Source organism: Hoplias malabaricus, chromosome 6, assembly GCF_029633855.1.
Source record: "Hoplias malabaricus isolate fHopMal1 chromosome 6, fHopMal1.hap1, whole genome shotgun sequence".
NCBI lineage: Eukaryota > Metazoa > Chordata > Actinopteri > Characiformes > Erythrinidae > Hoplias > Hoplias malabaricus.
The window spans coordinates 30,887,539-30,915,451 of record NC_089805.1 but is presented as its reverse complement, the minus strand read 5'-3'; the positions used below and the strand labels follow the sequence as shown (position 1 = coordinate 30,915,451).

General features: G+C 38.8%; 1 protein-coding gene across 3 annotated transcripts in view; it reads right to left on the bottom strand.

The window, feature by feature from the left end:
• The window catches only part of csmd3b (CUB and Sushi multiple domains 3b), a 484,418-nt gene that overhangs the window by 160,257 nt on the left and 296,248 nt on the right, over positions 1-27,913 (bottom strand). For all 3 annotated transcript variants that reach the window (XM_066675840.1, XM_066675838.1, XM_066675839.1), the window contains exons 10-12: positions 21,250-21,371; positions 7,698-7,801; positions 7,297-7,409 (exon numbers count right to left, since the gene is read on the bottom strand). In XM_066675840.1, coding sequence (XP_066531937.1) covers positions 7,297-7,409; positions 7,698-7,801; positions 21,250-21,371 — 339 coding nt within the window. The remainder of the gene's footprint in view (positions 1-7,296; positions 7,410-7,697; positions 7,802-21,249; positions 21,372-27,913) is intronic.

Genomic DNA, 27,913 nt, shown 5'->3' with positions numbered 1-27,913 from the left:
TCATATGGGCCAAGGCCGTTTAAGCAGGCTAGCTCTGCTGGCCATTGAGAGGACACTAGTCGAGTGCCTGGAAAAGACGCCTTGTTGTTACTTAAAAAGGAACGGAGGATAGAATTTATGCATAAATAAACCGACACATTTTATGATGTAGGCCGAAATTGAGCTTACCCTCCTTGAAAGACCAGCATCCGCCACTGGTTATCATGTATATTTTCACCCCATTTACACCTACATTGAGTTATTGCTGTAATAAGGCTTAAGGTTAATCATTGAATAATTGAATAGTCTGAACTTCAAAGTGTTAAGTGTCTAACAAGCATCTAGTAGTTTGTTCACTTTCCATAGCCCGTGAAGGCCAGAAGAATATGCTGCACCAGCTAGATAAAGCTGACTCCAGAAGGTATGCGGGGGCGTGAGTATGGCCCCCGCACAAGGAGGAGCCAGCCAGGCAAGACGCATCAAACCCCTCCCGCATAAGCTTGACCTGAGCTCACTCCACCTCCACTGCACCCTACATAGAAACCCACGTGGAGCAGCAGGCTACTGCAGAGAGCTATACATCTTAGTGGACACCTCACAGCCACAGCGAGTTGAACTGTGAACCCTGTTGCGCTTCTCATATGTATTCTCATATGAAATGGGGGTGGGGGGGGTGGGAGGGGGTTAAGAATAACTCCAGTAAATTATATTTAAGGCCAAATTAATGTTAGCACTCATTGAGGGGATTTTTCCTTAGGTGTAATGGAAGTCTTTGGCCAGTGTTTGATGTATGGCATTAATTTCCTGCGTGACACACTCTTTATGAGTGCCACAATGCCCCCGCTCTTTGGTTCAATCTGAATGGAGGGCTGGGGAAGGTTAGGCCATATTTACTGCTTTGTGCTGTACAACGGTGGGAAAATGGAGAACAAATTGCCTGAAGAAATCCACAGCATCTGAATAATCTTGGACGACGCTATGCTTAACTGAAAGGTCAGCAAGTCTGCTGGGAATCCATGAGCTGCAATAGCGCTCCTCAACATGACAGACATTCTGAGCTCATGTGCCTCAGGACCCTGCTAGTCACAGAAAAAAAAACCCCAATAGAGTTAGCAGGCCAACAGATTATATACCCCCTTATAAAAAGTAGTTCTTCAAGGGTTCTTTAGAAAAGGATTAGAATTATTTAAATACTTAAGTGATTCTTTGCCTGGTTATACATGTTTCTTCGCCATGAAGAACCACCTCATGTAAATTTTTATTATGGTCAAAGAGCCCCTTTTTAGTTCTATTTTTATTTGTCTTTTATATGTTAATTTGTTAATTTTAATTCTAACTGAATAGCTTTGCAATCACTTTTATTATCTTTTACATTTTTAATTCTTTTACTGTAATTGTTCTGTACTGCTCTGTAAAGCACTTTGAATTGCCATCGTGTATGAAAGCTGCTCTATAAATAAACTTGCCTTGCCTTCTATATAGCGCCCTTTCACTGAGTGGACAGGAGTGTACAAACTGTGAATACATACACAAAGCTTACAAAGGTTATTTTGATGGACCCATGTTTTTCTAGCAGTAATTACCATGTAACACCACCCGTGAACTATAACTGAACTATAGCTGGGTTCATTAAACCAGCCTTCATATAAAAGTCAGTAAACACACTTTAATTTAGATCCATTCTTCAAGATATAGACAGTGAATATATAGTGATTCATCTGTTCTTTTGCTTGGTCCCATGGACAATGGCCCATTTCAATAATTGTGTCTTCATGCATCTCTAAGAAGGCCTCGTTATCCTAAACTCAATTACAGTCACCGACTTGTGTCCAACCATTCAGCATTTCTGAAACTAACTCCAGTGTGATCTGAGGAAAGCAAAAAAAAAAAAAAGCCCCACACAAAACACAAGGAGATTTTCAAAGATAAGAGTGAAGCACACATAAACCAGACCAGACACACTGGATGGCAGGTCTTCATCATTCCAAACACTCCATTCCAAATGAGCTTTTTATTATACTTGTTTTTTTTTTGCAGTATGGAATAATCAGAGTCATGCATAAGAAGAATATCAAAGACGTGTATCTCTTTAAACCCTGCTTTCACAGGGTTCTGAAAACCCCCTGTTTGAGTTCTGTAATAGCCTAGCGCTGATGAGCATTCTGACTGTGAAGCTGTGCACTGGATAATACATCAGGATAAGACCAATAAGACCACTTTGCCTAGGACAGTACAAAATGCTATTACACTAAGAGAGGAATACAATTTGTCTTCAAACATAAAAGCATATTTACAGTATCCTGAATAGAAAATCATACATAATGTATGACAAACTGTTTTTGATGTTAAATTTTAATCTCAAAATAAGGGTCAATAACCACAATCAATAAACATTATGGTCTCCTATTTGTAAAAGAGAAATGGTCTAAGATAATAACGCATTCAAGACATGAACGCAGCCAACATTGAGACAGTGTCATAATCAGACTTAAAAGTAAAGCTAGTGGCATTTCGTTCTGAAATCAAATGTGTTCTGTTGAATGGCTGGGGGCCATGAATTAGTACGGAACATGCACATGCAATCTTTCTTCTTTAACAACCAAAGAGCCCAAAATGTCTTTTAAAAAAATCTGGCTGAAAAAATGTTAGTATCAGCACATTTTTATGTGGGCTTAGTATTACGTCAAACTAGTCTCTGATTACATTTTTTACCAATTTCCATTTGCACTAGATGCAGTCTATTGTTTGAGTTTTTGGTGTCAAAATTGTGTGTGTTTGTGTGTATACATACATACATACATATAAATATTAGATATTTCAATGAGTTCACAGGACGAAACATACAGTGAACTTAAGAACTAGAAATAAGAACCCAGGCAGTAAGCAACTACTGAGGTAGCCAACGCACAACACATTCAAGAATAGATCGCAGCAATAACATGTGACATCAAATATGAACACAGCTTATGTAATGAGACCTTGCTTTTGGGGGAGTTTTTTTTGCTGATTTCTTCCAATTGTTTAGTACTGTAACAACAGTCACTTTGCAATAACATCAACACTCCCCTCTGAAATGTACAATGTGGATAATATTCACCATGCTCTCTGTTCCTCTGCACCTCAAGGTAATGCAGTGGAGTAGAGATTAGTGAACCCCAGCTCACAGCTTATAGTGTCCTGCTTGCGCTGGTAATCATGTGAAAAATGACCTTCATCTTTTAGCATCAAATAAAAGATGTCAGCATGGTATCTGACATCAAATCTGCGCCATTGTGTAAAATTTTGCTGCCTGACAGATGATGAATTGGCAAGATGAGATGAATAGGACACCTCAATACAGTTCAAAATGAATTTAAGATGACTTCAAAGGGGTGGTTAATGTCCACATTATGGATTGCCATAATCTATAGAGGTCCATTCCATGGACAATCAAATCTGTTTCAGATTCTATCCTCATATAAACCTAGTAACCTTATCAGAGCCTGATATGAGACTTAAATGAGACTGAACACTCACCTGTTCCAGAGTATAAGTCAAATGGGCACTGAAGAGCCTGACAGATGCTTAATGTAAGATGTAACAGATGTAATTAACGAACGTAAATAAATAAAAAAAACTATTCTGATGTAACTGTTCATAATTTTCTGTTCCAGTAAAAAGCATATACTGCCTTTAGGACAAAGAGAGGACGTTTGGTAATATTTGAACATATTTGAACGTTTGAGCAAAACCCTCTGGGCCAAAAATAACAACATGAGAAAGAAAAGCACAAAACATGCTTTCATGAAACTACAATATGCTCTTACTATGCATGTGAAATGAACCTTATTTCAGAAATAAACTACTGGTGAAATTAATGTTTAAGTCCAGTATCATTATCAACTTCCTTGAGCTAGCTGAGCGTTTCACACAATAATAGAAAGTGTAAGTGAAATAATATTACTGGTTAACATGATTTTTTCTGCCTGTTGGTGCACAGGGATATAATCACAACACTGATGTTTTTTTTCAATTAGATAAACACCAAGCAGAATTCAGAGATGACAGAAAAAAATGAATTGTCTATTTTATGGTATGGTATGGTATAAAGAACTACATTTTACATCAACCAAGGACATCACTTAAAAATGTGCAAAAACTGTGCTAGCTCAGTGATGAAAGGGTAACAGGTGACAATGGTAATAATAAATATATTTAACACTACTACTAACACTTTTTAAAAGGATGTCATTTGTGAAAAATTAACAGTGTGTGTGAGGGCACATTGTGATCACAACAAGCCATATTTTATGTCATGCATGCATCTGGCCTTAAGAAATGAAGCAGCAATATTTTGTAATTCTTCTTTCAACACATGTTCAAGGCTTGTGTGCCTCCTTTAGCTGCTGTGGATGCTGCTATTGTAAATGAAGTCTCAAAATAAAATGCCTTTGAGGCACTACTGCTAATTTCTGCATGGATTTTAGTAGGAAGAATTATTCCATGCAAAACTCCTAACTGAACAGAACAGGCCATGGTGCAAATATCCCTCATGTTTTTCCCCACATTCAAGCCATGTAAATTAAACGTACATTTAGGACGTAGGTGTGAAAGTGTGAGTGATGATCAAAGGTGAGAGAGAGAGAGAGACTGAGACTTTGTGAAACCCGGTGATGAACTGGAGTGCGTTCCTACATTGCGCCCAGTGATTTTAGGTAGGCTCCATATTATATACAGCCCTATGTATATGTATTAATGTAACGAACTGCTTATATTATAAGCTGTGCTTTGGTTGACTAGGTTTGTGATTGCTAGGGTACAGTAATTTGTATGAGCAACTGTGAATGAGGGAATATTTTTGCTGACTTTCCCAGCAGCCACAGAGGTAGCTCTGATTGTATGCGATTACATAAAATATAGTTTTCCCAATTTATAAAGGCCTAAATAAAAGACTGTTTTTAAATAAGTTGTTGTTGTCCATTGAAAAACATTTATTCCCATTTTTGTGGATTTTTAGTTTACTGCATCATTTGAACACAGCAGCTGTCCTTCACATCGTGTTAAATTTCATAATGAACGTACAAACAGAAATTAACCAAAATCAAAATGTAATATGATTAATTTGCGTAAAAACCTAAAACCAATGTGTTAAGGTTTCCAGATTATTCCCAAGCGTATATGCGTTAACACTGACAAACCTCAGTCCTGAACGTTAAAATTTGGTTGTTTTTACACTTAATGTAGCTCTACATTTTGCAGCTCCAGTTACCATATGTTCTTTTGCGTACTTTATTGTCTTTTCTGACATTAATAGACATGATCCCCACACGATTCTCACAGAGCCTGTATGATTTGGGCAGTGGTGTGTTGATGTATGTTGTGCTTGTACAAGTGGATCAAGCACAGCAGTGCTGCTGGAGTTTTTAAATCGCTTAGTGCCAGTGTATTCCACCAACCTAAAATATCCATCCAACAGAGACCAACACCAACAACCACAGAGAGTAGTAGGTAAAATGTTTTCTTTGATTTCTCTTTCTATGAGGTGGAGCAAAACGTTAGCTTGAGTGACACTGATGTGCCTAATCCACTCATACCAACACAACACACACTAACACACCACAACCACGTCAGTGTCACTGCAGCTCTGAGAATGGTCCACCACCCAAATCATACCGGCTCTGTAGTGGTCCTTTAGATAGCATGATTATCGAGGAACAGGATGACAGGGCAAAATGCGATATGCATAGCAACACATTTAATACATTATGTAATTGTGGAACTACGAAGTGCTCCTAAAAGGTAGGTGCAGCTGAAATTATGGACAGTGTGTATAGAAACAAAGGGGTCATTTTAACGTTCTAGCTGAATGACATAATAACACACACCAACGAATGGTACATTTCCAACTGGAGCTTCACAAGCCAGGGGCCTTTAGTAAAATAACTGCAGCTAGTCAAATGACAGCAGGGAAATTTCTTTTCAGAAAGTGTCTTTTCACACTGCTGCAGCTACTCTCCATCAAAAAACCCAGAACTTTCTCCCTTATATTTCATCTGAAAGAAATGAAATTGTAGATTAAAATTCACTAACCTGTCCTGTGAAATATTCTTTGGGATTACTGGTTGATCTTTTTTAATAAAAGACTATTTCTGTATAGAGACTTTTTTTAAACATATCTCTCACAGAAGTATCATATAGCATATCTGTTGTGTTCTACTGACTCTTTTCCTGTTTTCCTCTCCCTCTTCCTTCCTCTCATTACCCCGAATGGCATGCTGTTCATCACACTGACATTAATTTATTACTAAACCTTGAGGCAGGAGAGATAATCAAAGATATGGGTTTTGTAGGGACTCTTGCTCACATCGAGTGCATGAGAAACAAGTTGGAAGAATGCAAGTCTGTTTCATGCAGCGAATGGCACTGACACATCCGAGTGGCCTTATGTGTGAACTGCCTATTTTGCCTTGCTCTTAAAGCTGAATAGTTGTCCAAAGCTGTTATTGGAGCATATAGACCATATGCAGCCCAGTCGCCTTTGCTATTGTGTCCCGACACACCTGTGGACAGAGGTAGAAATATTGGTCCTCTTTCACTTCTTCGGCCAAGTGTGATGAACGAATCACTCTCCTGACAGCAGCATTCGATTGCATCTGCTCCACGCACCAATCTGATTGTTTGTTCAAGACTTTCTCATTTCTTTCTTCCTACTTCTCTCTCAAGGTCTCAGCTCGCTAAGGATTTTCTTGCTGCTTGTTTGCTAGTGTGAATGCGATGTTGATGTCTGAAGTCCCACTGAACTTTAACTTCAGATAGAAAAGGTTAAAACGCCGTTCCCCAACAAGCCTGTGTCCTTTTATAGGTTTGATTAAAACACTCTAGAGCTAAAATAAGCATCACTGCCCCTACATAGTTCTCCACTTGATCTTGGTTCAGTCTTGCTGCGGGAACTGGAAAGCCAATTATTTTACATGATTCATACAGGAGGAAAGCAAGAAAAACAACTCATATTCTTGTCTTTTATTACACGTAAATCAAAATTAAATAACATATTCAAAGTTTCTAACCTGACTTAACCGCAAAGTTCAGGGGTATCAGGGGATCACAGCCTTTTTAAGGAGCTGTTTGAATCTGCTGGTAGCAAGTAAATGTGTTTCTACTGCTACCATTAATATCTATACCTGCACTTCAACTAAAAACTGATCTGTAGTAGGTTTATTTATATAATAATCATATGGCCTCTTCCTGTCAAAGTAGGAAGCTATTCTCCAAAAGGTTCCAACTCTCTCTCGCTCACAAAAAAAAAAAGCAGAAATAAATGTTTCACATTGCCTTTACCTTTATAGTTAATCTTGAATCCTATGGACCCCACACTTTCATCAGACTGGAGGTGGAGCCACATCTGATGGGTCATGCTGACGATAAGATCAGGAACAAAGCTGCCTGTCAAACTATGTAAATAGAGAAATATATGGCACATATTTAAACACATGAAGAAAAGTAACATAAATAAAATATAAAATAAAATTCCATATTGAACTGAGTCTTCAAGAGAATCACAAAGCAGCTTATGTAAGTTGTTTGTTAAGCTTACCTTGATAATGAAAATCGTTATTTAAACAAATTGCCTGGATCAAACTAAGCAGCGGGCAAGAGAACAGAGCATTGATACTGGATCCTAATTAGCTACACTAAAGAAATGTTGGCTTCCAAACAGATGGCAAAGCTGAGGCACTCACACTTGCAGGATTGTTCTGGGGTCTCCCACTTCTCCACCATCTCCAATGGTTAGTGTATCATAGCCCAGCTCCAGGTCAAACTCCTCGAAGTTAATCTGAATCACCTGTACACAGAAATAAGGCATAATGTTTAATGATGCGTGAAATGACCAGGATTAGAGTTTATGGTTCATGTACATATCAATTCAAATTCTGCAATAAAACTGAAACAGAGGGGGGAAAATCACTTAATTATTGCATATTTAGAATACATATATTTCCAGTTTCCCTAAAATAAAAGCCATGACTTGGCTGAGAAAGAATATTTTACCATTTATAGATTCATTTTTTTGCAGTATTATTATTTAGAAGCGAACATTGACAACAATCAACCAAACAAACAAAAAATAAAAGAGATGCAATATTTATTTTGAGAGTGAAGTGCTGAATTTGGCATCCACATTTCCAGAAACCTGTCTCAAAAGTCAAAGTCTGATTTTTAAGTATTACAGTGAATATATTTCACGTGTAGTTAACAAGCCCCACCTAGTTACTCAGCAAGCTAATTTAAAGCTGCTATCGCACTTTCTTTTCCCCAACTGCAAGACTATTTACACTAACTTCACTCACCAGTTTGATAAGTTTAGCAGCACAATATGAAGCCAAATTTTACAAGTACTCCTCACTGCAGAACCAGAAATTCACAGGGTGGCGTGGATCCCATCCAGCTCTGCCCACATCCAACTACTTCTTCATGGGGAGTTAGGGTTAGGGTATGGGTAAGGGTTTGGTTCTACTGGGAGTAGTCTAATCCAATTAAAACACAATGAGAGAGGTGCTGGATCACATCCAACTCCCTATGGAATTCAGGTACTGCAGCACCAGCCTTCTCAATTTTTAGACACAAAGCTAAAAACTGGCTTGTAACTCACTAACATACTCATTCATGCCCAGTGATCATAAAATTCTCCACAAGGTGGTGCCAGTAACTCAAATTTAAGAACTGCCTCACAAAGGGGTGCAATTCAGTGATGTACATCAAAGAAAGTTTGGGTACTTTCTACATAAGATTCTACCTAAGGTGTAAAATAGTTGAAATAGTGTCTAAATATATTTATCATTACATTTGGCAAGGGGACTGGACTGGGGGTGGGTGCAACAACATCATAAAACACAGTACAGATGTTCAGGTCTGGCTTATGAATGTCATCAGATAGAGAGTTGGGTTTTGTTAAACTCCAGAAAAGTCTAGACAGTCACAGAATTATAGGTCTACATTCATTTCTATGGTATTAACAGTTCAGTAACTAATATAATTGCCTCTGTTGAAGGCATATCATTTATCAAAGACATACCAATAAAGAATTCAAACAACGCTCTCCTGAGAGGACAGTCAAACATTAGTACTTTTCATGTACAGCTCATTATTTCTCTAAAGTTATTAGTGGAGTGACTGTGGATTTGGGCAGCACCAGCCAAGCTCTTCAGCCCATTGGAAAGTGAAAAGTTCTCTCTCTGTAATTAGCATCTCTGCGAGGACATTTTCCTATTTATCTCCTCCTCTCTCCCCCAGGACACAGACAGCGTCTCCCAATTTCTTCTCTGTGTCTGATGGGGAACTCAACCATATGGCAAAAAAAACTGAGGACAAAATAACAGCAGTCTGACTAGTTACATCCATTAAAGTTTCAGGAATCAATAGATTCATTCCAATTTAGTTATTTAAAAGGCTATAACAGCTTCTGGATAATTGGGATTTAGTCAAAGAGGTAAAAATGAGGCTTAAAAAGAAGAAAAAGGTTCATAGGGCTAAAATATTGGCAGGTCTGAACTTTTCATTTCGACTCCCTATTGAGTGATTCTGAGAGAAATTTCTAATACTAGTTTCCATAGTAATGAGCACTTTAGCATGGCATATGATTCATGGGTGTCACATATATATGAGATCCACTTGGGCTGATAATGGTGAAGACATCTTGATAAACAATAGCAAGCATAATTACAGCAATTAAAATTCTGTAATTTTATTGTGCGTGCATGTGTGTGTGTGTGAGTATTTGATTGCAGAGGTAGATGTTTTTTTTTATTTTATTTATTTATTTTTTTACATTCTGCAAATGAACACAGAACCTCCCAGTCCAGTGCCCGCTACAAAACCAACATAACTGCTACTGGATACTTCCTCCTCCAGGATTGTTGCTCTTTTACTTCAGTCTTAGCCTAGCACTGATACTGTATCCTATCCCACAGTTCAAGTTACAGTGCTCCATATTTTGTTCACTGCTATTTATTTTCAGAATTCAGCAACAGTTAAATAAGTCCCATTATAAGTGTGTTCTGAGTCAGAGGGATATTTGATCTTGAACAATTACATTAAACAAGTCCAAATTATTGAATATTCAGTGAGGTGCAGAAGGCTGAAGCCAGCCTGTTGCTGTCATGAGTATTAGCTCGGAAGTCAGACTAATGCATGTGCCATAATTAAGCCAGTGAAGCACAGTATTGAATGGCAAAGCTATGAACCAACCGAGCAGAATTATTACTTCACAATAAAGCAGCCAGGACTATGAAACATCCCCATGTGTGGAGAATGAGGTTGAGTCAGACCGATCTATTTCAGCCAGACTGAATGGGGTAACCAATGATACGGGACTTGGTATTGAAGCACCAGCATTGAGCAGCCCTTAAACGAACCAGCGCGTCCAGAAATGAACCTTCCAGTCTGTTTATGAGTAATATAAAGGCAGCTGACACATGGACGTATACACACAGTATAAATGTCCATATGCACTTGTGATGGAGGGGACAGGTCGTATGCACTTCAGCTGTAATTTTAACATATGTCATTACTTTCAACAAAATCAAAGAGGGCACAGAGCTGAGCAGCAATGTTGAAAGGAGCCATATAGAGCAAAGGACCCTGACTCACCCACTTCCCCTGAAAAAAGATCTAAGGGGGAGCTTGACAACCCTTTGCTCACACACACACACACACACGCACGAAAAGGGGGTGTGATCAAGTACCTTGTCAATGGAGGAATATATAAGCTGGGTTTCTGGGTCCCCTAGGGCCATCCATATTTTCATTTTCCCCAGATTAGGCTTACAGAAATGGGATCCGTGATCACTCCCAGCTTTCTGCTCCACCTGCTGCACCCTCTGCTACTGGAATTTACAATCAGCATCAGCTCAGAGCTGGTGCACCACCGTAGAACCGGCTCAGTCTACAACCTGTGATGTGCACACGTAACTACATACTGTCCACTGAACAAAGATGTTGGAATGAAAAAGAACTCATGCATGAGCTTCCTTCAAATCATGTTCTACTACCACCGGATACATGCATTACTGCGTCCAGTCATACATAACTGTCATTGCAAATTCTTAGAATTTTTTCCGCTATATTTGAAAACACCAACTTCCATTTGCAAATCCCATGTCTGTAAAAGATGGAAAACATTTTATAAATATAAATAAACTTAGAATTTGATGGCTGCAACATGCTCAAAATGACAACAACATGAACATTCACAACCACAACCAAACTGGGAAAGAAGCATGTTCACCACTGTGTTACATCACCTTCCTGTTTATTATACTTTAGAATCCTTTAGGAACTGAGAGTTTGTATCCAAGTCTTGCAGGTGAATATTTTGCCCATTTTACTTTAATCCAGGACTTCAGTTGCTCAACATTCTCTGGTCGCTGCCGCCTGATTCCTTTATGACATTCTGTAAATTACTAACAGGAGGTTTTATTTTCTTTTGGATATCGACCACATGACACATTTCCATTGTCTTTTGGACAAATGGTTTCTGTAGTAATCCTGAGCACATCTATATGTATGTTTATTTATTATCCAACCTTGCCCTACACACAGATATCTCCAAACTGACTGGATCTATCACAGTAATATGTATGGTAGATGGTGACAGACCTAAATTCGTTGTGTCCTTGTATTGAGAATTGTTGTTTTTGAAGACATTCACAATTCTCTTGATGTGGTATGATTCAATATGGTGTAACTTTTCACTCTGCACAGTATGTTGCAGGCATCAAATTCAAAACTGATATTAAACTTGATTAAAGTCAAGTTGATCAGTGAAAACTCTGGAAGAAGGAAATAATCAAAATCGCAAACTAATACAGTTTTTTTCCCTTAAATGGGATGAATTACTGCTTTAACATATACTGAAGTAAATATATTTTTTTCTCCTCCAGTAAGGCTAAAAGGTTTTGTTAGACCTATGACCCTACACTACAGGGCTTTTCTTCAGAGACCTCAAAATGCAAATTGGCAATCAGCACTCTGCCACAATGCACATGCTTTCATACACTGCACATTATTCAGACAGGGCTGGGTGAACAGCTATCCACCCACAGAGGCGCCTTAACACTATCATGCTTCCCCTCCAGCTCTGCAGCTATTGCTCACAGCAGACTGTCATCTCACAGCTATGCGAAACCCAAGTGACACTGATGAAAAAAAGTCATGCTCTCAAACGGACAGCAGCCACATTCTCTCACAGTAAAGAGCTCCACAACAATACACATGCTTTCTCCGTATTCTCTTTCAAATCTCAGCTCAAAACCTCACCTTTTCTTCCTTGCAATTAGCCTCCTAGTACCATAATAGTTTATTTTCATGTTTTCTATCTATTGTATTATTATCCATATTAACTGTAATAGGGTTTTTGAAAAGACCTTTATAAAAGTTATATTATTATTATTATAAATGCTACAGAAAAGTGTACACAATCATCCTTACTATTTACAATTTTGGGGTACAAATTCCAATGCAGTAAACAAGGCTTTGATAGCAAAGATTTACAGTGATTTATATAAATCTGCTGCACTGGTGGGATGTAAACACTTTGGAACTACATATTCAATATACTGTTTTTGTTTCAAGGCATCAGTATGTGTCTTCTTTTGTTCTTCCCTCCAGGAAGCCATTAAAACAGTTGGGTAGGAAAAAGAAGCAATGAATTCATTTTGCCCCCCTAGTGTGCGCACAGATTCATCTGTCAATCAACCGACACAGTGGGAGACAATGACTTGTCCATATGCTTTCAGAGACAAAATAATCTAGTTAAAATGTTAGTGTTGCCTGGGTTCACAGTTTACAGTTGGGAATGAATTGTAAAATTAAAGTGATGTAAAAATTAGTGCGAGTGACAGAGTGCAAAGAACACAGAAGTGTGTTTTGACAGAAGTGTTGTATACAAATATTTACCCAAATTATAGGAATTAGAGATTATATAACGTTTACAGATCACTTATTTTATCTATTAGTGGCTTTAAGGTTGGGTGTCCAATGCTAATCAACACTGAGGACAAACATTCCACTGCAAATAAGCAAGGTAATATTTTGGGAACTACCCATTATAATGAAATGAATGTGGTCAGGGATGTAAAGGGTAAGATGTAAACAATAATCCCAAAGTTATCATAATTCATCATAATTTCATAATTTGTATACACTATTGATAAAGCCTTCTGTAGCTACGTTTATCAAACTATTAATAACACATTTTAAGCCCTATAGTTTGCATGGGTTAATAATTCAAGGTCACAAGGACATTCTATCTTGTGTATGATCTGCATTTTCCCCATGATATCCTGTGCAAGCTGAGAGCAGGCCTCCATCTTTCTTTGGTATAAAGCCTGCCAAAATAGGGGGAGGGAAGTCCACTCTAATTGAATGACCACATTAAGAGAGTGGAGATACAGCTGACCTTAGCTTCTCCTTTGAGGTTAATGTCCTTTCTACGCGTATATCTCCAATAAGGAAGATCAATGAGGTGAAAGTACAGCATTTTCTATGTGATAAAACTGTGAGCACATAATGGGTTAAACCTCTGAGAACCTTAAGCACAAGCAAGTGAGCTCCTCCATAGGAACAAGACATGTGTGGTGATTAGACCTGCCACTATCCTAAGTCTATTTCTGCTAGGCAGGAAGACACAGGACTTCTCTTATCCTCAAAGACAAGGTGTTCTAGGTCTTCTGGACTGTCTCCTGGATCTAGGTAAGAAGAAGCTAAGGGCTCTGTTTCTATTCTTATAGAAGGCCATGTTTGCTGCCTATGGAAATCTATGACTCAGTATGGCTTTTTTCTGAGCTCATACCTGATGCCTTCTGGGAACACTCTCAGCCAACTCAAAAGATATATTTATAGCACATTAAGGAAACAGAAAGTTAAATGAAGCTGACTTATTTTCATTAACTTAGACGTTCATACTAACATTTTCAAATAAAATAAAATATTGCAATCGGTTTATATGTAATTTCTTATTTAAATGAGCTATATGTGGGAACTAATCTACATGAAATTTTATATATATATGAAAACTAATTGGACATTAACTACTAGAGGCAAACCAGAATTTGCTGTCATATTTGTATATATTCATATGACTACACAGGGCTATACAGATTTTCCACTAAAAAGGGGTTTTGAAATAATTAAATAAAAAAAATTGCATATTGTTGACTGTTGCATAGATAAATGGCATAGCACTGTGAACATAATAAAAAAAATGTAAAACAAACAGAATTGTAGTCCATTTGCTCGTAACCTTCTCTTTAATTTACATTCATAGCTGCCATGATTCATTAAGGTAGTCCAGGTGATCTTCATGAAAGTTGCTTTAAAATATAACATGCTTAACATGCTTTAAAAAATAAAATAAAATAATAAATAAATAAATATCTAATGCACTACAGCTGTTTAATGTAGTGGGGTTGCAAAATAATCTGCCTGAATGATTACAGGCCTCGTCTGTAATAATGAAAACATCTGAACACCTGCTCTTTTCCTTTTCTGGATTCATCACTGTCCCCATATTAATGCCCCGCATTTTGCATATTGGGCCAGTGCATCAGTGGAGTGTGCTGTGAACATGGGCTTCACATTCTAGAGGAAAGCAAGCCAACATGTTTGTTAAAACTCGTCACTTTAATCGCTAAACTGCTGCAAAGCAAACTGACCTGTGTGCAGGCTGACCTTTCCATCTGCAGATGTAACTACATCCTCCTGACAAATACAGTCTGGTAAATACAACCAGCTTTATGCTTTAGACCATCGTTTTAAATACCGGGGCACCACAAGGCGACATAACATACATCCTGTATTTCAGATAAGACCTTTCTCAAAATAGTACTTTTAACTTTTCTGTCAATAAGGTAAGATATATAAGGGAAGATTTTTTATAAAAAATCCAAACCAGTCCCATTACTATTCAAAAAGAAAGTGAGGGTTCTCCATGTGCTTAGGATACACTTTAGCATACATAAAATGTGTGTGAGAAGCCTGTTGCTAGCGATGGAAAGAACAGTCAGGGGTTGTGCTCAGAGTCGGTGAAAAGCCTTAGGTAATTATTTGTCTGTCTCATGCATCTTATTTCCCAACACAGCAATCAATACAGAGCTCCGTATGGAGGCATTTACTCCTAAACTAGATATGTATGATGCACCACTGTGCATTTACTTTCTTGAATATCTGTAAACATGAATCTATTTTATTTTGTTGTCCCAACTCAGCTGATGTTATTTCATTGTTTCACCTCCACACACACACACACACAATTTGTGAACCCTCGCCCATCTCAATATATTCAGAGGAGGATAATGAGTAAGGCCAAAAGAACCACCAGACATATGCTTGTGCTGCTCAAGAGCTACCTGACCTCTGTTCGAAAATTTCCAGCCACCTGTAAGAGTACAGTTTGAATCCCAGTGTGAAGCCTAGCCCAAATACATTTAAATGGCAGGTCTGATTCATTCATTCATTCATTTGTTCGTTCATTATCTGTAACCGCTTACCCAGTTCAGGGTCGCCGGGGGTCCAGAGCCTACCTGGAATCATTGGGCGCAAGGCAGGTTTGATTCATGCCCAACACAAAGTCTGATTTAATATTTGAATCATAATAACCAGAGTAAACAACTCCCCAGGAGGGCTGAACAGTGAATCTAGGAGTCCAGTAATGATTATATCACCATGAAAATTATTATACATCTTGGGTATTTTAAGTAGCCAGCACACAGCTGGAACAAAATACAAGCTGTAGGCTATATGCAGACAAGTCTGTGAGTGCAAAAATAGAACAAAAATAAAGCAGAGTAAACTTCAAGCAATATAAGAATTTTTGTCTTTAATTGAAGTTCATATTTGACTACCCCTCTCAAGCGCTGGATTATAACTCATTACATGCCCTGTCATTACAGCCCTGTCTAGAATCTGAATGTAAATGCTTGCCCATTGTCCCAGTCAATCTGTGTATGACTAGGGCTTAGTCTGGGTACTGATAAATTGAGCACAAGATTTTTCTTCATATTTGCAGATCAGGATGAAGACAATGGTCTAGTGAGTTAGTCTGACTTCAGAGATGTGATAAGTGATAAACTTGCTTGAGTTTGCTGGGATGTTTCAGAGGTAGAAGCAAAAGGACACTTTAGAGGAGCTATGCTACATTGAAACACAAGCCTGAAGCCATTCTTCAGTATCTACAGCCATCCCTGACGGCACTCTGCTGCAGTGGTTTATACTCCAGGACTAATTAGGCTATATATCGGGGCTGTGCTTATGATACTGTCACACGTACCAGTAATTCCAAGAATTTACAGTAAGTGTACTTGTTGCACAGTTATCTTCAAAGGAACTTTCTAACTTGCAGGGTTTAGATACCTGGTTTGTCCTGGAAAAAAATTGCCATCACACGTCAGTGCCCTTTCAGTCCAAACCACTGACCCTTCGGTCCACGCAAAAGCCGCAGAAGAGTCAAGCATTAATGTCTCCAAATTGAATTAAGCCCTGACACCCTAGCGTTCCCTCTCACCAAGGTTAAAGCAGGGAGCGCAATATAAATAAATTGGCACACTAAAATTGTGTCTGCCAAAAATAAATGAAGCAATAATGTTCTCTGCTGTAAGCAGCCATTAGCCATCCCTCACTTGAAGAAGGGCAGAGACATCTGGCAACATTGTAGAGGCTCCAATTTAATGCAATCACTTTCAGGTCTCCTTAAGTGCTCCTTTTTCCATCAAAGATCTAACTCGTGCCACAATGACTTTTTCCTTTTTACAGCATAATTGAGTAATGTTGGTCTCAACAAAATCAAAGCTACACTTTCACGAATGGCACGAAAGACGTGGCAGTGATTATTAAACCAGGCAATGTGCCTTGGACTATGATGTAATAAATCATGAATTTGGATGTACACAGGATATGACTTATTTCAAGCTACACATCACAGTAACATTTAGGATTCTTATTCAAAGAACATGGTTATAACCTTGCTGGTGTCTCCACTGTTCTAAAATGCAATGCAAAGTACTGCAAATCACACTGTTCTTTTCATTTATAATCATCATTTACAAAGTTCACATATTCAATGTCAGCAAACCTTCAAATAATTTACCAGGTGTTCCGGCCGGCTCCACAATTTAACCATTTTTATTTAAATAAATAAATAAAATAAGTATGTATGAAAAAACAGTCACCTTCTCAAAGGAGGCATCTACATTGTCTCTGATTTATTGAAGACAGTGTGCCAAAGACAAGGCTGCAGGAAAAAACAATAGAAAAACAAGTTTCTCTATTTGGCTGGCAGAGTCCCAGACCTTTCAAAGCCATAAAATGGTGGCCAGGTTGGGAGGTGGGTTTTGTGGAAGGAGGCCACAAGGCTCTTTCATGCTACCTTCTATCTGTCATACGGTGGCACATTGTCTAGACAATTTCATAATGGGCTTCTGAACATTCAGCTGATTCGCAGAATGACATGTTACAGAGAAACAAGTGCCAGCTTCAACCTTGGAGCCATATTTCTGGCCCTGGCTGGAGTTTGGGTAATGGAAGGGTGAATGGGCAAAAGTAGTGAGTGTAAGGAATTTAATTGGACATTTGTGGGCACGTGGCAATGGGCACAGAACTCGGCCTCCAGAAAGCATCTGGAACTGGAAATAAAACTTCTTTATGGACTTTGGTGCAGACAGGTGCAGGGAAGGTCAATGGAAGCCACTTACTAAGCAGGTGAAATGGTTTGTTCTCTTAGATTTATTGCCCATGAGAATCGCTCAAGCATCTCTCGCTTTCTCCCAGGCCTTGGCTTTGAAGCTGACCAGAGTAGATTTGCTAGAGGGAATCTTGTTTGTTATACATGGGAGGTCAGTTATTTGGAGATGAATTGCAACGTTAGTGACTCAAATCAACTCGAATCAATTACGAGGCGCTGTGGCGGGCAGACAGAGACGGCCGCAGCACTGTCGCAGCTGTTATTACGAATGTGGGCTGGAGGGACATCAATCCACATGTCCTGAGCCACTCCACCGCCTGTTCATCAATATGAGCCCCCTGCTGAATGCCACCACACTCTGTCCTGAATGTCGTAGCATCTCTCTCACTCTCTGTGTGCTTTTCGCACTGAAGGTTTAAGAGAGGACAATGACACTACTTAAACACGTGTGTGTATACACATGTGATCAAACGTTTCACATGAACACAACTCACTGCTTCTCCACTGGCTCAGTGCAAGCTCACACCAAGGCATGCAAATGAAATTCAAGTGAGACTCTGAAAGCCACATGAAATGAAGCAGCGTGTCCACCTATGCAAGCCCACTATCCAAGAAAGCACATTGTGTGTTTGTGCACATGGTTGTGTGTGTGTGGTTAGAAAGTCAACTTATTTTCTTTTTAGTATTATTTGTGATGTGTTCATGCTTATTTTTTTTCATCACTTTCCCTAAGAGTAACTGGGTTAAATAGCCACAAGCCAAGGACTGAGTCACACTGTGATTGTGGAGCTGACAATGCTTAAGCCAAAGGCTTTTGCATTGTGGCAACTGACTGTGGTAGCATTCAAGCTGGGGATGCCCTTATCTGGGTAATCAGAGTTACCTAGGCTTTAGCCAAGGACATTTTTTCACTCCTGTGGTGGAACAGACTTGCCTATGGACTGAGAAGCTTATCACCACGGTAGAGGAAATGACTAGTCCTGAGACAGGAACTGTCCCAATGCATCACAAAAGTTGACTTGGCCTGAGCCTCAGATCCTCTCACTGTTGTAACTCATTGTTGTGGGACCTACCCATTTGGGTAGCAGAGATGCCTCTGTCTCAGTCAAGAGCTTTTCTTCCTGTGGTGTTTTTTGAGCTGTTCTTGCTGTGGATTTAGAAGCTTATCACCACAGTGGTGGAGTTGACGAGACCTGAGCCAGGAAATTTTTCAGTGTGAAAGCAGTGAGTGTTAGTGCTAAGGTGCTAGGATCTCTGGTAGCAGAAATGACTAGGTCTGAGCTAGGATTTTCTCACTGTGGTTGACTGCCTACTGATTATATGTCGCAGTTTCTCTCCCTGATAACTGAGGGGCTGTTTTTAAGACTATGAAAAATACAATTACTATAGGTGCGGCTAATGAAAAGTTAGTAATCAATTTAATTACTTTCATAAGTAAAAGGAGACAACTATGAGAAAAAAGGTTACTTTACAATAAAGGCTTTAAATTCAGCTCCTTCACAAGCTCAGTCTAAGCACGCATTGAGATGTGCAAATTAAACTAAAGTGTGACTATAAAAGCCACACTGTTGCAAATGAAGCAGACAGAGCCCACCTATACACACACAGTAACTAACAAAACCCATTATACGACCACCCATAAAAGTGTACGGGTTTAGAGTGGGTGTGCGTGTGTATGTGGAGGGGGGGGGGGTAGGGGGTTGGGGCAAGGCCATACAGAAATGTGGAAAAGGACAGGAACGGAGGCAGAGAGCCATCAAATAGAAGGCCAGGAGGAACGGGGCAGTCAGGGGAAGCTGACGCTCACACACTCTCACTGTGCTCCATGCTCCAGCAACACCAGCACTGCTGACCCTGAAGCAGGAGCTGGGAGAGTTACACCTGGAATACTAATGGCCAAGGCTGTACAAGGTGGACAATATACTATATTGCAATTACAATGCTACATACTGCAATGGCGATGTGTTGTGAGTCACGTCCAACATTTTTCTAGTAATATATTTGTCCAGCTGAAGTCCATTTATGATGTGTGTGTTTTTATGTACCTTCTGTGAAAAGAGGGTTCTTTAAGGGTTTATTAAAAGCAGTGGTTATATATTCTATATAGTCCTATATATAAAACGATTTGCCCAATATAATGGTTGTTCACATGGTGAAATGGTCCTTCAGGTAGATGTAGAATATGTTGTATATGATTTTAGATAAACTTTTTAGAAAAAATGTATATACAGCCTCAAAATTCCTCTATTGTAACACACCTGACACTGTAAGAATGAAATAACCCTTTTTGGGGCTGTAAAGAACCATAACAAGTAATTTGATAAAGTATAACATACTGAAAAAGCCAAATATGTGGTAACGATTAGCAAATATTTATTGTGCAGTACTATGAATGGCAGACTGAGAACAGCCGCAGTGATAATGACACTGTTTTCTACTGTTACTACTAAGGAATAATGTGCTACCACAGGAGGGCACTACTTATAACACCAACTAGCTGTGCTAGAAAAACATGTACGTGACCAAAGAACATAAAACTACTGTACGTTTTAATGGATTTAATAATAAAATAAATGTGTCTATGGTAATGCATAACAAAATGCAGGCAACTGTATCTTGACTAGACATGTATTTGCAACTGTGTTTTCAGAAAGAAGAGACCACACACACTGAGCTATTTTAACAAACTTAATGAGAACGTATGGATGGTTTGATCAAATGGCATTAAGGTTCTAAACCAACATTATGCCTTTAGGTCTGGTCCCTGTCCAGTGTTTAATGTGAATATTAATGCATAATGAGGAAGCATACATGACCTTTTGAAGTGGGATTACCTGATTAATTCTGGTTGAAATGGCAACTTACATCGCTTTTATTTTTAGTGAACTAACTTGTCCAACTCAATTTTCTTATTAACACTGCGTATTAACCTTATTTCCAAATAATGAATTGGAAATGTCAGAGAGAACTACACACTAAAGTGCTAAAAATGATCAGACCTCGATGCATGAGTCAGAACTGAATAACTTGGCATAACTCTAGTCTCTGTACTCCAGTTTCTGTGGGTGTAACAAAGAAAAAATAAAAAATAAAAATTAATACTAGTCCAAAAAATAATAACAGAAAATAGTTACTGTTACACAACAAGCTTTAAACATATTATTATTTTAAGAAACTAATCATAGGTTGTTGAACCTCAGTTTCTTAGTTACCTGTGAGCAAAATAATTTTTCTTGTTTCGGCTTTAAACAATTACCTTCCATGCTAAACAGTTAATTTCAGGAAAGTGCTTAAAATACTCAATTAAAATACTCCTTTCAGTTTGGTGCTTTGACTAAGGAGTAGCCATGATGACATTATTCGTGCCATCATTCATTCTAAGATAGTGTACCACAGCTGCAGAACAAAAGAAACACACATATTTCACAGAAGAAAGGCTCCTTGTCTTGCAGATAACAACAACAGGACACATTATATTTCAGGGTATTTCATGTTCCTCTGATGGAGATTGGCACTTGCCGCACTCATGCATATATTCATGTGTTTTGACCGCTTACCTTGTTTGGGTTGCTAGCTGTAATGATCCACACACACTGGGAATTGCTCTCATATTGAATAGGAAAATTCGGAGATGTGAAGGTTCCTGATGGACCTTGCAGATTTGATCCACAGGTTTTTACTGTAAAGAAAGAGACAGAGAATAGGGGAAATAAGATGATAAAATGATGATCAAATTGGAAATGATATTTGCTGAAAATAAAGTCAGTCAGTTCATTGGCAACAGATACTAATGCCACCGAAAGGTTTTGAATACTGATATAACAAAGGGCAAAAAAAATTTCACTTAACCACTCTTAAAATATGTCTGAGTTTACATGATAAATATCAAAATATTACCTACAAATCTTAACCACTCAGCTGTAACTGCCTCCATTTGTCAACGATTAGCAATCCAATCAAATATTCAGACGACTAACTTCATGGCAGCTGAACGAGTTAATTCAGAGAGGGGCTCAGCCAAATACACTTGGGCACGATTCGTCATCTTAATAGAGAAATGCCAGTTATAATTTGTTAAATAGACACGCTCTGGTCTCTTTCTCCCAGAGCCAGTGACAGTGATATCTTAAAATTAGCACGCTCTGAAGGAGACGGGTTTTTGCATCCCCAAATCCGGCCCTTTGTATTTTTGGCACATTTATCATTGCCGATGCCAAAGTGACAGGGATTTGATGAAAGACAAGGAGGCATTATCTCAGATGGCAGCAGGTTTTGCTATCGGCTTCTGACATCTTGATTGCTTTTGAAAATAAATAACTCATTATCTCAGGCAAGAACAGGGGAACCAGAGGGCCCCTTCAGGGCCAGAAGCTGTTTTTTTTCCTCTGAAAGTCATTTGCTTGTCAAGGCATCAGCGCAGTATCCTCTGATGAGCCCTTTCACAGAGGCTCGTTTGACGTAAAGTTTATTCTGGGCCAAAAGGGTCTCAGCATCAAGCACCAATATGGAAAATCCACAAGAGGAGGATCAAGATTTCTGAAACCCAGAGAACTGTCATTTTTAAGTATCTGTATTTCTTATTGTACCACATTTCAGTGACTGGTCTAAATGAATAAAAAAAAATCTAGCCAATTACATTATTAATAATATTTTGCTGTCTATCAAATTTAAATTAATTATTTGAGCAAACCTGGCAGAGAGTTTCAACATGACAATGGGTCCACAATGCCTTTTAAAGATACAAGTATCGGTGAGAAAACTTCCTATAAATGGTTGAACAGAAATTTATGATTAAGTGAGAATACCCTTGGGCTGTCCTGAAAATATAGATCTAGGCAATTTTCTGCATGATTTCAAGTGGCATCTTCTTAATTAGTTTGTGCAGCCTGTAGCCGCGGGAACAAACAGACACACGGGTGACATGAAGCTAGTGATTTAGTGCATAGCTAAAGGTCACAGCACCACTGAGACAAAGTGCCGGAAACCTCCTGTGTGTGTGTATGACAAGAGACAGCGACGGGGGGCCTGGACCCATGCTGATACACACTGTTCACCCACGCACTGTACAACTGGCCAGGCTTTGGCAGTGGTATTGAGAGAATGGGATCTTCCTTTATATTAGCCTCAGCTGCGGGTGGTCCTGTTCTTGGAGCACAGAGGCTGCCAGTGGTGAGGGCAGCTGTTCCTGACAGGCCGCAGGGTGCACCCAAAACTGATCGGGCAGATAATGGCCTGCCGTACGGAATAAACAACACTTTTTTATGGATCACACACACAATTATGACCAAGCTGATGGCCAAGCACTTTGAGATTAACCCCCTCACATACACCTGTTTACAATTTCTGAGGTAATTTATATGGCAATATATGACAAAATTAAGTTTTTATAAAACCAAAGTCCCACACAGAGATCGTTGATTGTTTATTCTTCTTGTTGCCACTGGGTACAGCAATCAAATGCAATAATAGTAAAAATTGAAAGACTATCCAAATTAGTTTAGGACATGTACACAATCACAGCCACAGTTAGCCTAGTCTTTGTGTTCATTAAACAAATTCTACCTTTGGATGATGCCAAGCAGTAAATGAAAACAAGAGGGTACTTCAATCGGCAAGTTAGTCAGTTAAAGCAGAAGAGGCATTTTACTTTCCTGTACACACTAACAGTAAAGGGTATTAAATGAAGGAGACCTTAATGAAGTATTTGTATGATCTGTTATATTAACTCATTCATTCCTCTGTGAAAACAGGTAATTTTCTTGATACTGATCTTTTTTATATTAATGACACCTACTATCATGGACAGTCTCAGTAGAGGGGTCTCATTTCTGTAGTGAAGATCTCCACAACTGCTGCACAGTATAGACATCGTACACATGAGTTCTTAAGCTTGTTTATGCTAAAATATGATGTCACTAAGTCATGAGCACCCAAGTGTGTCATTACATATGAATTTTAAATGCAGAATCCTTGTAATTCACTCTGAAAGCAGCTTTTGTTTACATGCAATCACTGCAAAGATTAGTTCAAGTGCATTCAGAGCTCTAGAATGCTACAATATCGTTGTTACCTCTCAGGAATGGATACCAGGGCTCCATAAACACCTCACAGCCCTGTTCTCACTATCTCCATCTCTCAGGTTGCTTTAGTGTTTCCATCAAGTTAAAGCAGCATCAAGAACTTATGGACGAGTGGGCGATTTAAGAGTTCAGGGAGCTGCTCCAGCAGGCTGCTTCTGTATTCTATGTGACATACAGTATATCTGCGCATGCTTGTGCCGTCCCTGACAGCTCAATTACGGCCTACTAAATGAATGGCCTTGGCTGGGCACATCTCGCCCATAGCTAAGCTGCCAGAGAGAAATTATCTCTAAAATTAAGGGAAAGGAGGGTAAGCAAACAACTGATTACTTGCACAACAATGTCCTGTCAGTTCCTATCCCACCTTCACAAAACAAGATCCTGGCCTCAACAAGAATCAGGCACGAGCCTCTGACTGTAGCTAAGATTAAGAATGAGATAATGGTGCTGAAAACAAAAAGTGAAACAGTCATTGAAAAGGATGTAGAAGTGTGCCCTCTTTATGCTTGAATTCTCCAGTTCTTTCGGTCATTCGCTGTCAGTTATTTTAAATTACATTAGCCTGAACTTTCGGGCTAGGCTGTTGTGCTATCGTCCCTTTTAATCGAGAATTATTGCCGGCCTTTCCAAGCAGGATGCCGGCCAACAGATAAGCATTTCCTTCTGGGCATCAAGATAATTGCCCATCCAGCTTGATAAAATGTCCCGCTTCATGTATCACTTTTCCTTTCCCCTTCTATATTCAGTATTTTATGCTTACTGATATTGAAGCTGACCTCTGTGGAGAAAATAAGCCAACTCAGCACACAGCGTAAAGATTAGGAGGGTTGAGAATGCAAAGGAATTTTTTTAAAGGTAAAACAATTGCCACACACAATGATCAATGACAATATTAACCCTGGCTTCAAGTGTTTCACCTCTTTTCCCTAGAGTTGCCTTGGCCTTAATGTTAGTCACTAGACTAACAGCAGTGAGACTTGCAATCACACATCTTAGTGCACACTAGAGGTTTCCTAGAAGAGATGACTAATATATATGGCATAATAGTGGACCGATGTCAGAAAGTTGAGAAAGAGTCCTGAAATATAACACACATGGAACCTCTGTGAATGAACAGGAGGAAAGAACAAATGTAACTTTTTCTTCTTAATAAAAAGCCCAGAGTACTTGGACTACAGTTACTTCCACTTCCAATGCAAGCTGTGTAAAACTCTGCATGAAATACTAACTTGTAAGCCAGACCAGGTCTACAACTTAGAGGAATGCCCTTCACTATACACACTAGAATGTTTTTACTCTTTGCTAAGCAGTTCAGTGGTATTACAGATATGAGATGCTTCCATTCCTTTGATATCTGGTCCAAGATCTGCTGACGATGACTGGATACCTATACTGGTTATTATTTTAATATGCTGGACATCTATCCAATATATTCAAAGAGAGCACAGAATTAATAATGCAAATTAAGTACCGTTTCAAGTTTCAGAATCATGCCTTGTGTTTTGGATATGATTGTAATTTTCTAGAAAGCCTTATTCAATACCCTCACAACTGCATAACTGACTCATGTCTCCGGCTTTGCTACCATATTCCCTTTTATCCTTTCTGAATAATATTTGCATCCATCGTATTACACTTTTCTTATTGGCCAGGAAAGCAGACCAGCTGGGCCCAGTAAAAACAGAAGTGCGTGTGTTAGTTTATTTTCTCTCTGATGCTGGCTATATTACTCAGTACTACCATCTTGCCAGGAGGGAAGTGTGCAACCAGCATCTCTGGTGCTTCCAATAGACCTCACCATATGCATAAACACAACTTGTGTGGAAAACTCACCACACACATCAGTCATACCTCAAAGACATCCAGTGAAAAACAAACATATTTGTCAGGACACTGCTGACAAATGTCCAGAAAACGCCTGGCATGCTTGCACCATCTGTCTTCGTTTGCCTTTTTTTTATGTGGCCATATGGCATTGTGTTGCCTCACGTGCCCAAATGTCTTAGATGCAAAGCTGAAGAAGTCATTCGTGGACACAAGGACATCAAGAGTTGAAATTCCTCAGCAGTCATTTAACTTCTACCAGAACTTTGGACTAACTCAGAATTAGATGAAAGGCTCAGTAAAAAGGAACAGGAGCTAATAAAGTAGAGTCTGTGGCCAGCCTAAACCTTTTGGACCAATTAATTCACTCCAAAAAAAGGCTTTCACAGTTCAGCTCAGGTAACTTTAAATGGCCTGCCATCATTGCTTTTAGGGTCTACAAATTCCCAAACACCAGAAGGACTACAAACCTAGAATTAGACATAAGCTGTGAAACCAAGCAGAAAATCAAGCATGAGGATATTTCACAAAGCATGTTAACCAGTTAACTGAAGCCAAAATAAGGATTGTTCAATAAGGATATATTATTGGGCCATCCTTACTTTTGGCTTAAGTTATTCAGATGAATACGAAATCCCTGCTATGCAAACCAGAGGTGGGTAAATTCAGACCCATAAAAGTTAAAACTGTTCCCAGAATTGTGTTCTGTCAGCCAGGAAACCACTGCTGCAGGTGTGAGATAAATTAAAAGCCACAAATTTGGATCAAAATCTAAGAGAGGATTTTTAATTTCTGACTTAACTTCATAAGTTTCACAAGAGAAAACATTTGAAAAATTAATGGAACAATTCTGTACATTTACACAGTTTCAATACATTTTTAATATGAATACCCAGGATTTTCATACCCACCCAATTGGCTTCCCTAGAATACAAAATTGTGTCCGAGCAGTGTAAGAATATTTCATGTAAAGATACTGATAGCGAAATAATAAAAATTCTCCATGGTTTTGAACAATTATTGAATACATAGAGCTTCCCCATTCATTCATTAGTGAAATCTAAACATATTATAGGAGAACACAGCTACCTAGCACAAGGAAATAAACAGGAAGTTAATTAATTGGCAAATTAATGGGGCATGGTAATTTCCTTTACAAACCAGTTTCTGTGGTTCTCTGGTTCTGTTTACTTGGTGACAATTTTAAGCAATTACAACAAATTGGGCAAAAATAACATGCACCTTCATGTGAGAGTAAAAATAGGAATTTAAAAAAAAAAAAAAAAAAAAAAAACAAGCAGGAAAATTAAGAAAATATGTGAAATGATGGAATGTTTTAAAAAAAAGTAGAGAGAACCAAGTGAACATGGGCTCTCTCTGAGGCAAAGGGAGACTCATTCTCATTTAGAAGAATGGGTGCTGAAACCAGTCATTCTGAACAGTTTTGTTTAGAGAGGGGGAGAACGGGGCTGTGTTGTTTGATGCTTGTGTTTTTTGCCACAGGTATTTTATTAAAACCATAGAAAACTGTGTAAACTTGTGGAAAAGGGGTATAATATTCCACATAAAAAACACAACCAATCACCTCTGACTGTTTTAGAAAAACAGAAATAAACATCACAAATTCATATTTTACCAATGAGGGTGAACAAAACCAAAGGTCAGGGGAAAAAAATAAAGCAGTTGTGTGATTTCCCAGCATGCTCCTCAAAGACAATAATTATGCCTCGGAGTCATCCATGTTGCTCTACTTCATTTCAAGCTCTAATTATGCATAATTAAATTGTCTTGCCTGAAATACAGCAACAGTGTAATGTGTGTTAGTTTGCCCCTAACGGTGTAGCATGAACGACACACTGTCGCTTTAAGATCGTTACTGGTTAGGCAGAAGCATCTATGATGTCACATATGGTAAACACATCTTGGCTCAATTTTTGTGGTTGCCGTGGAAACTGGGCTTCTTCCCACATGAAAAAAAGTAAGCCCTTCCTTTCCTGATGGATGCACTTGTCGCAAAAGACAGAAACAAACTCTTCAGAGTAATTAATGTTCTTTCTGTTGACACAACATCAATTAAAGCTCACTACTTACCCCTGTTCCAATGACTGATCCATATTTATAATGGTACTTTAAGCCAGATATGATACTTAATGGAAAGTGTCAGAGGAGATATTTCGATGCAGAACAGATTTAAAGAAGGAGTGATAGAAGATGCATGTTAATTAACACTAGCCCAGCACAGGTCAGCAGCCACAGAGCTGCACTATGCTGCAAAGAGCAATGTGTGCTCCATTACTTTCTTAGCTCGATTCTCCTC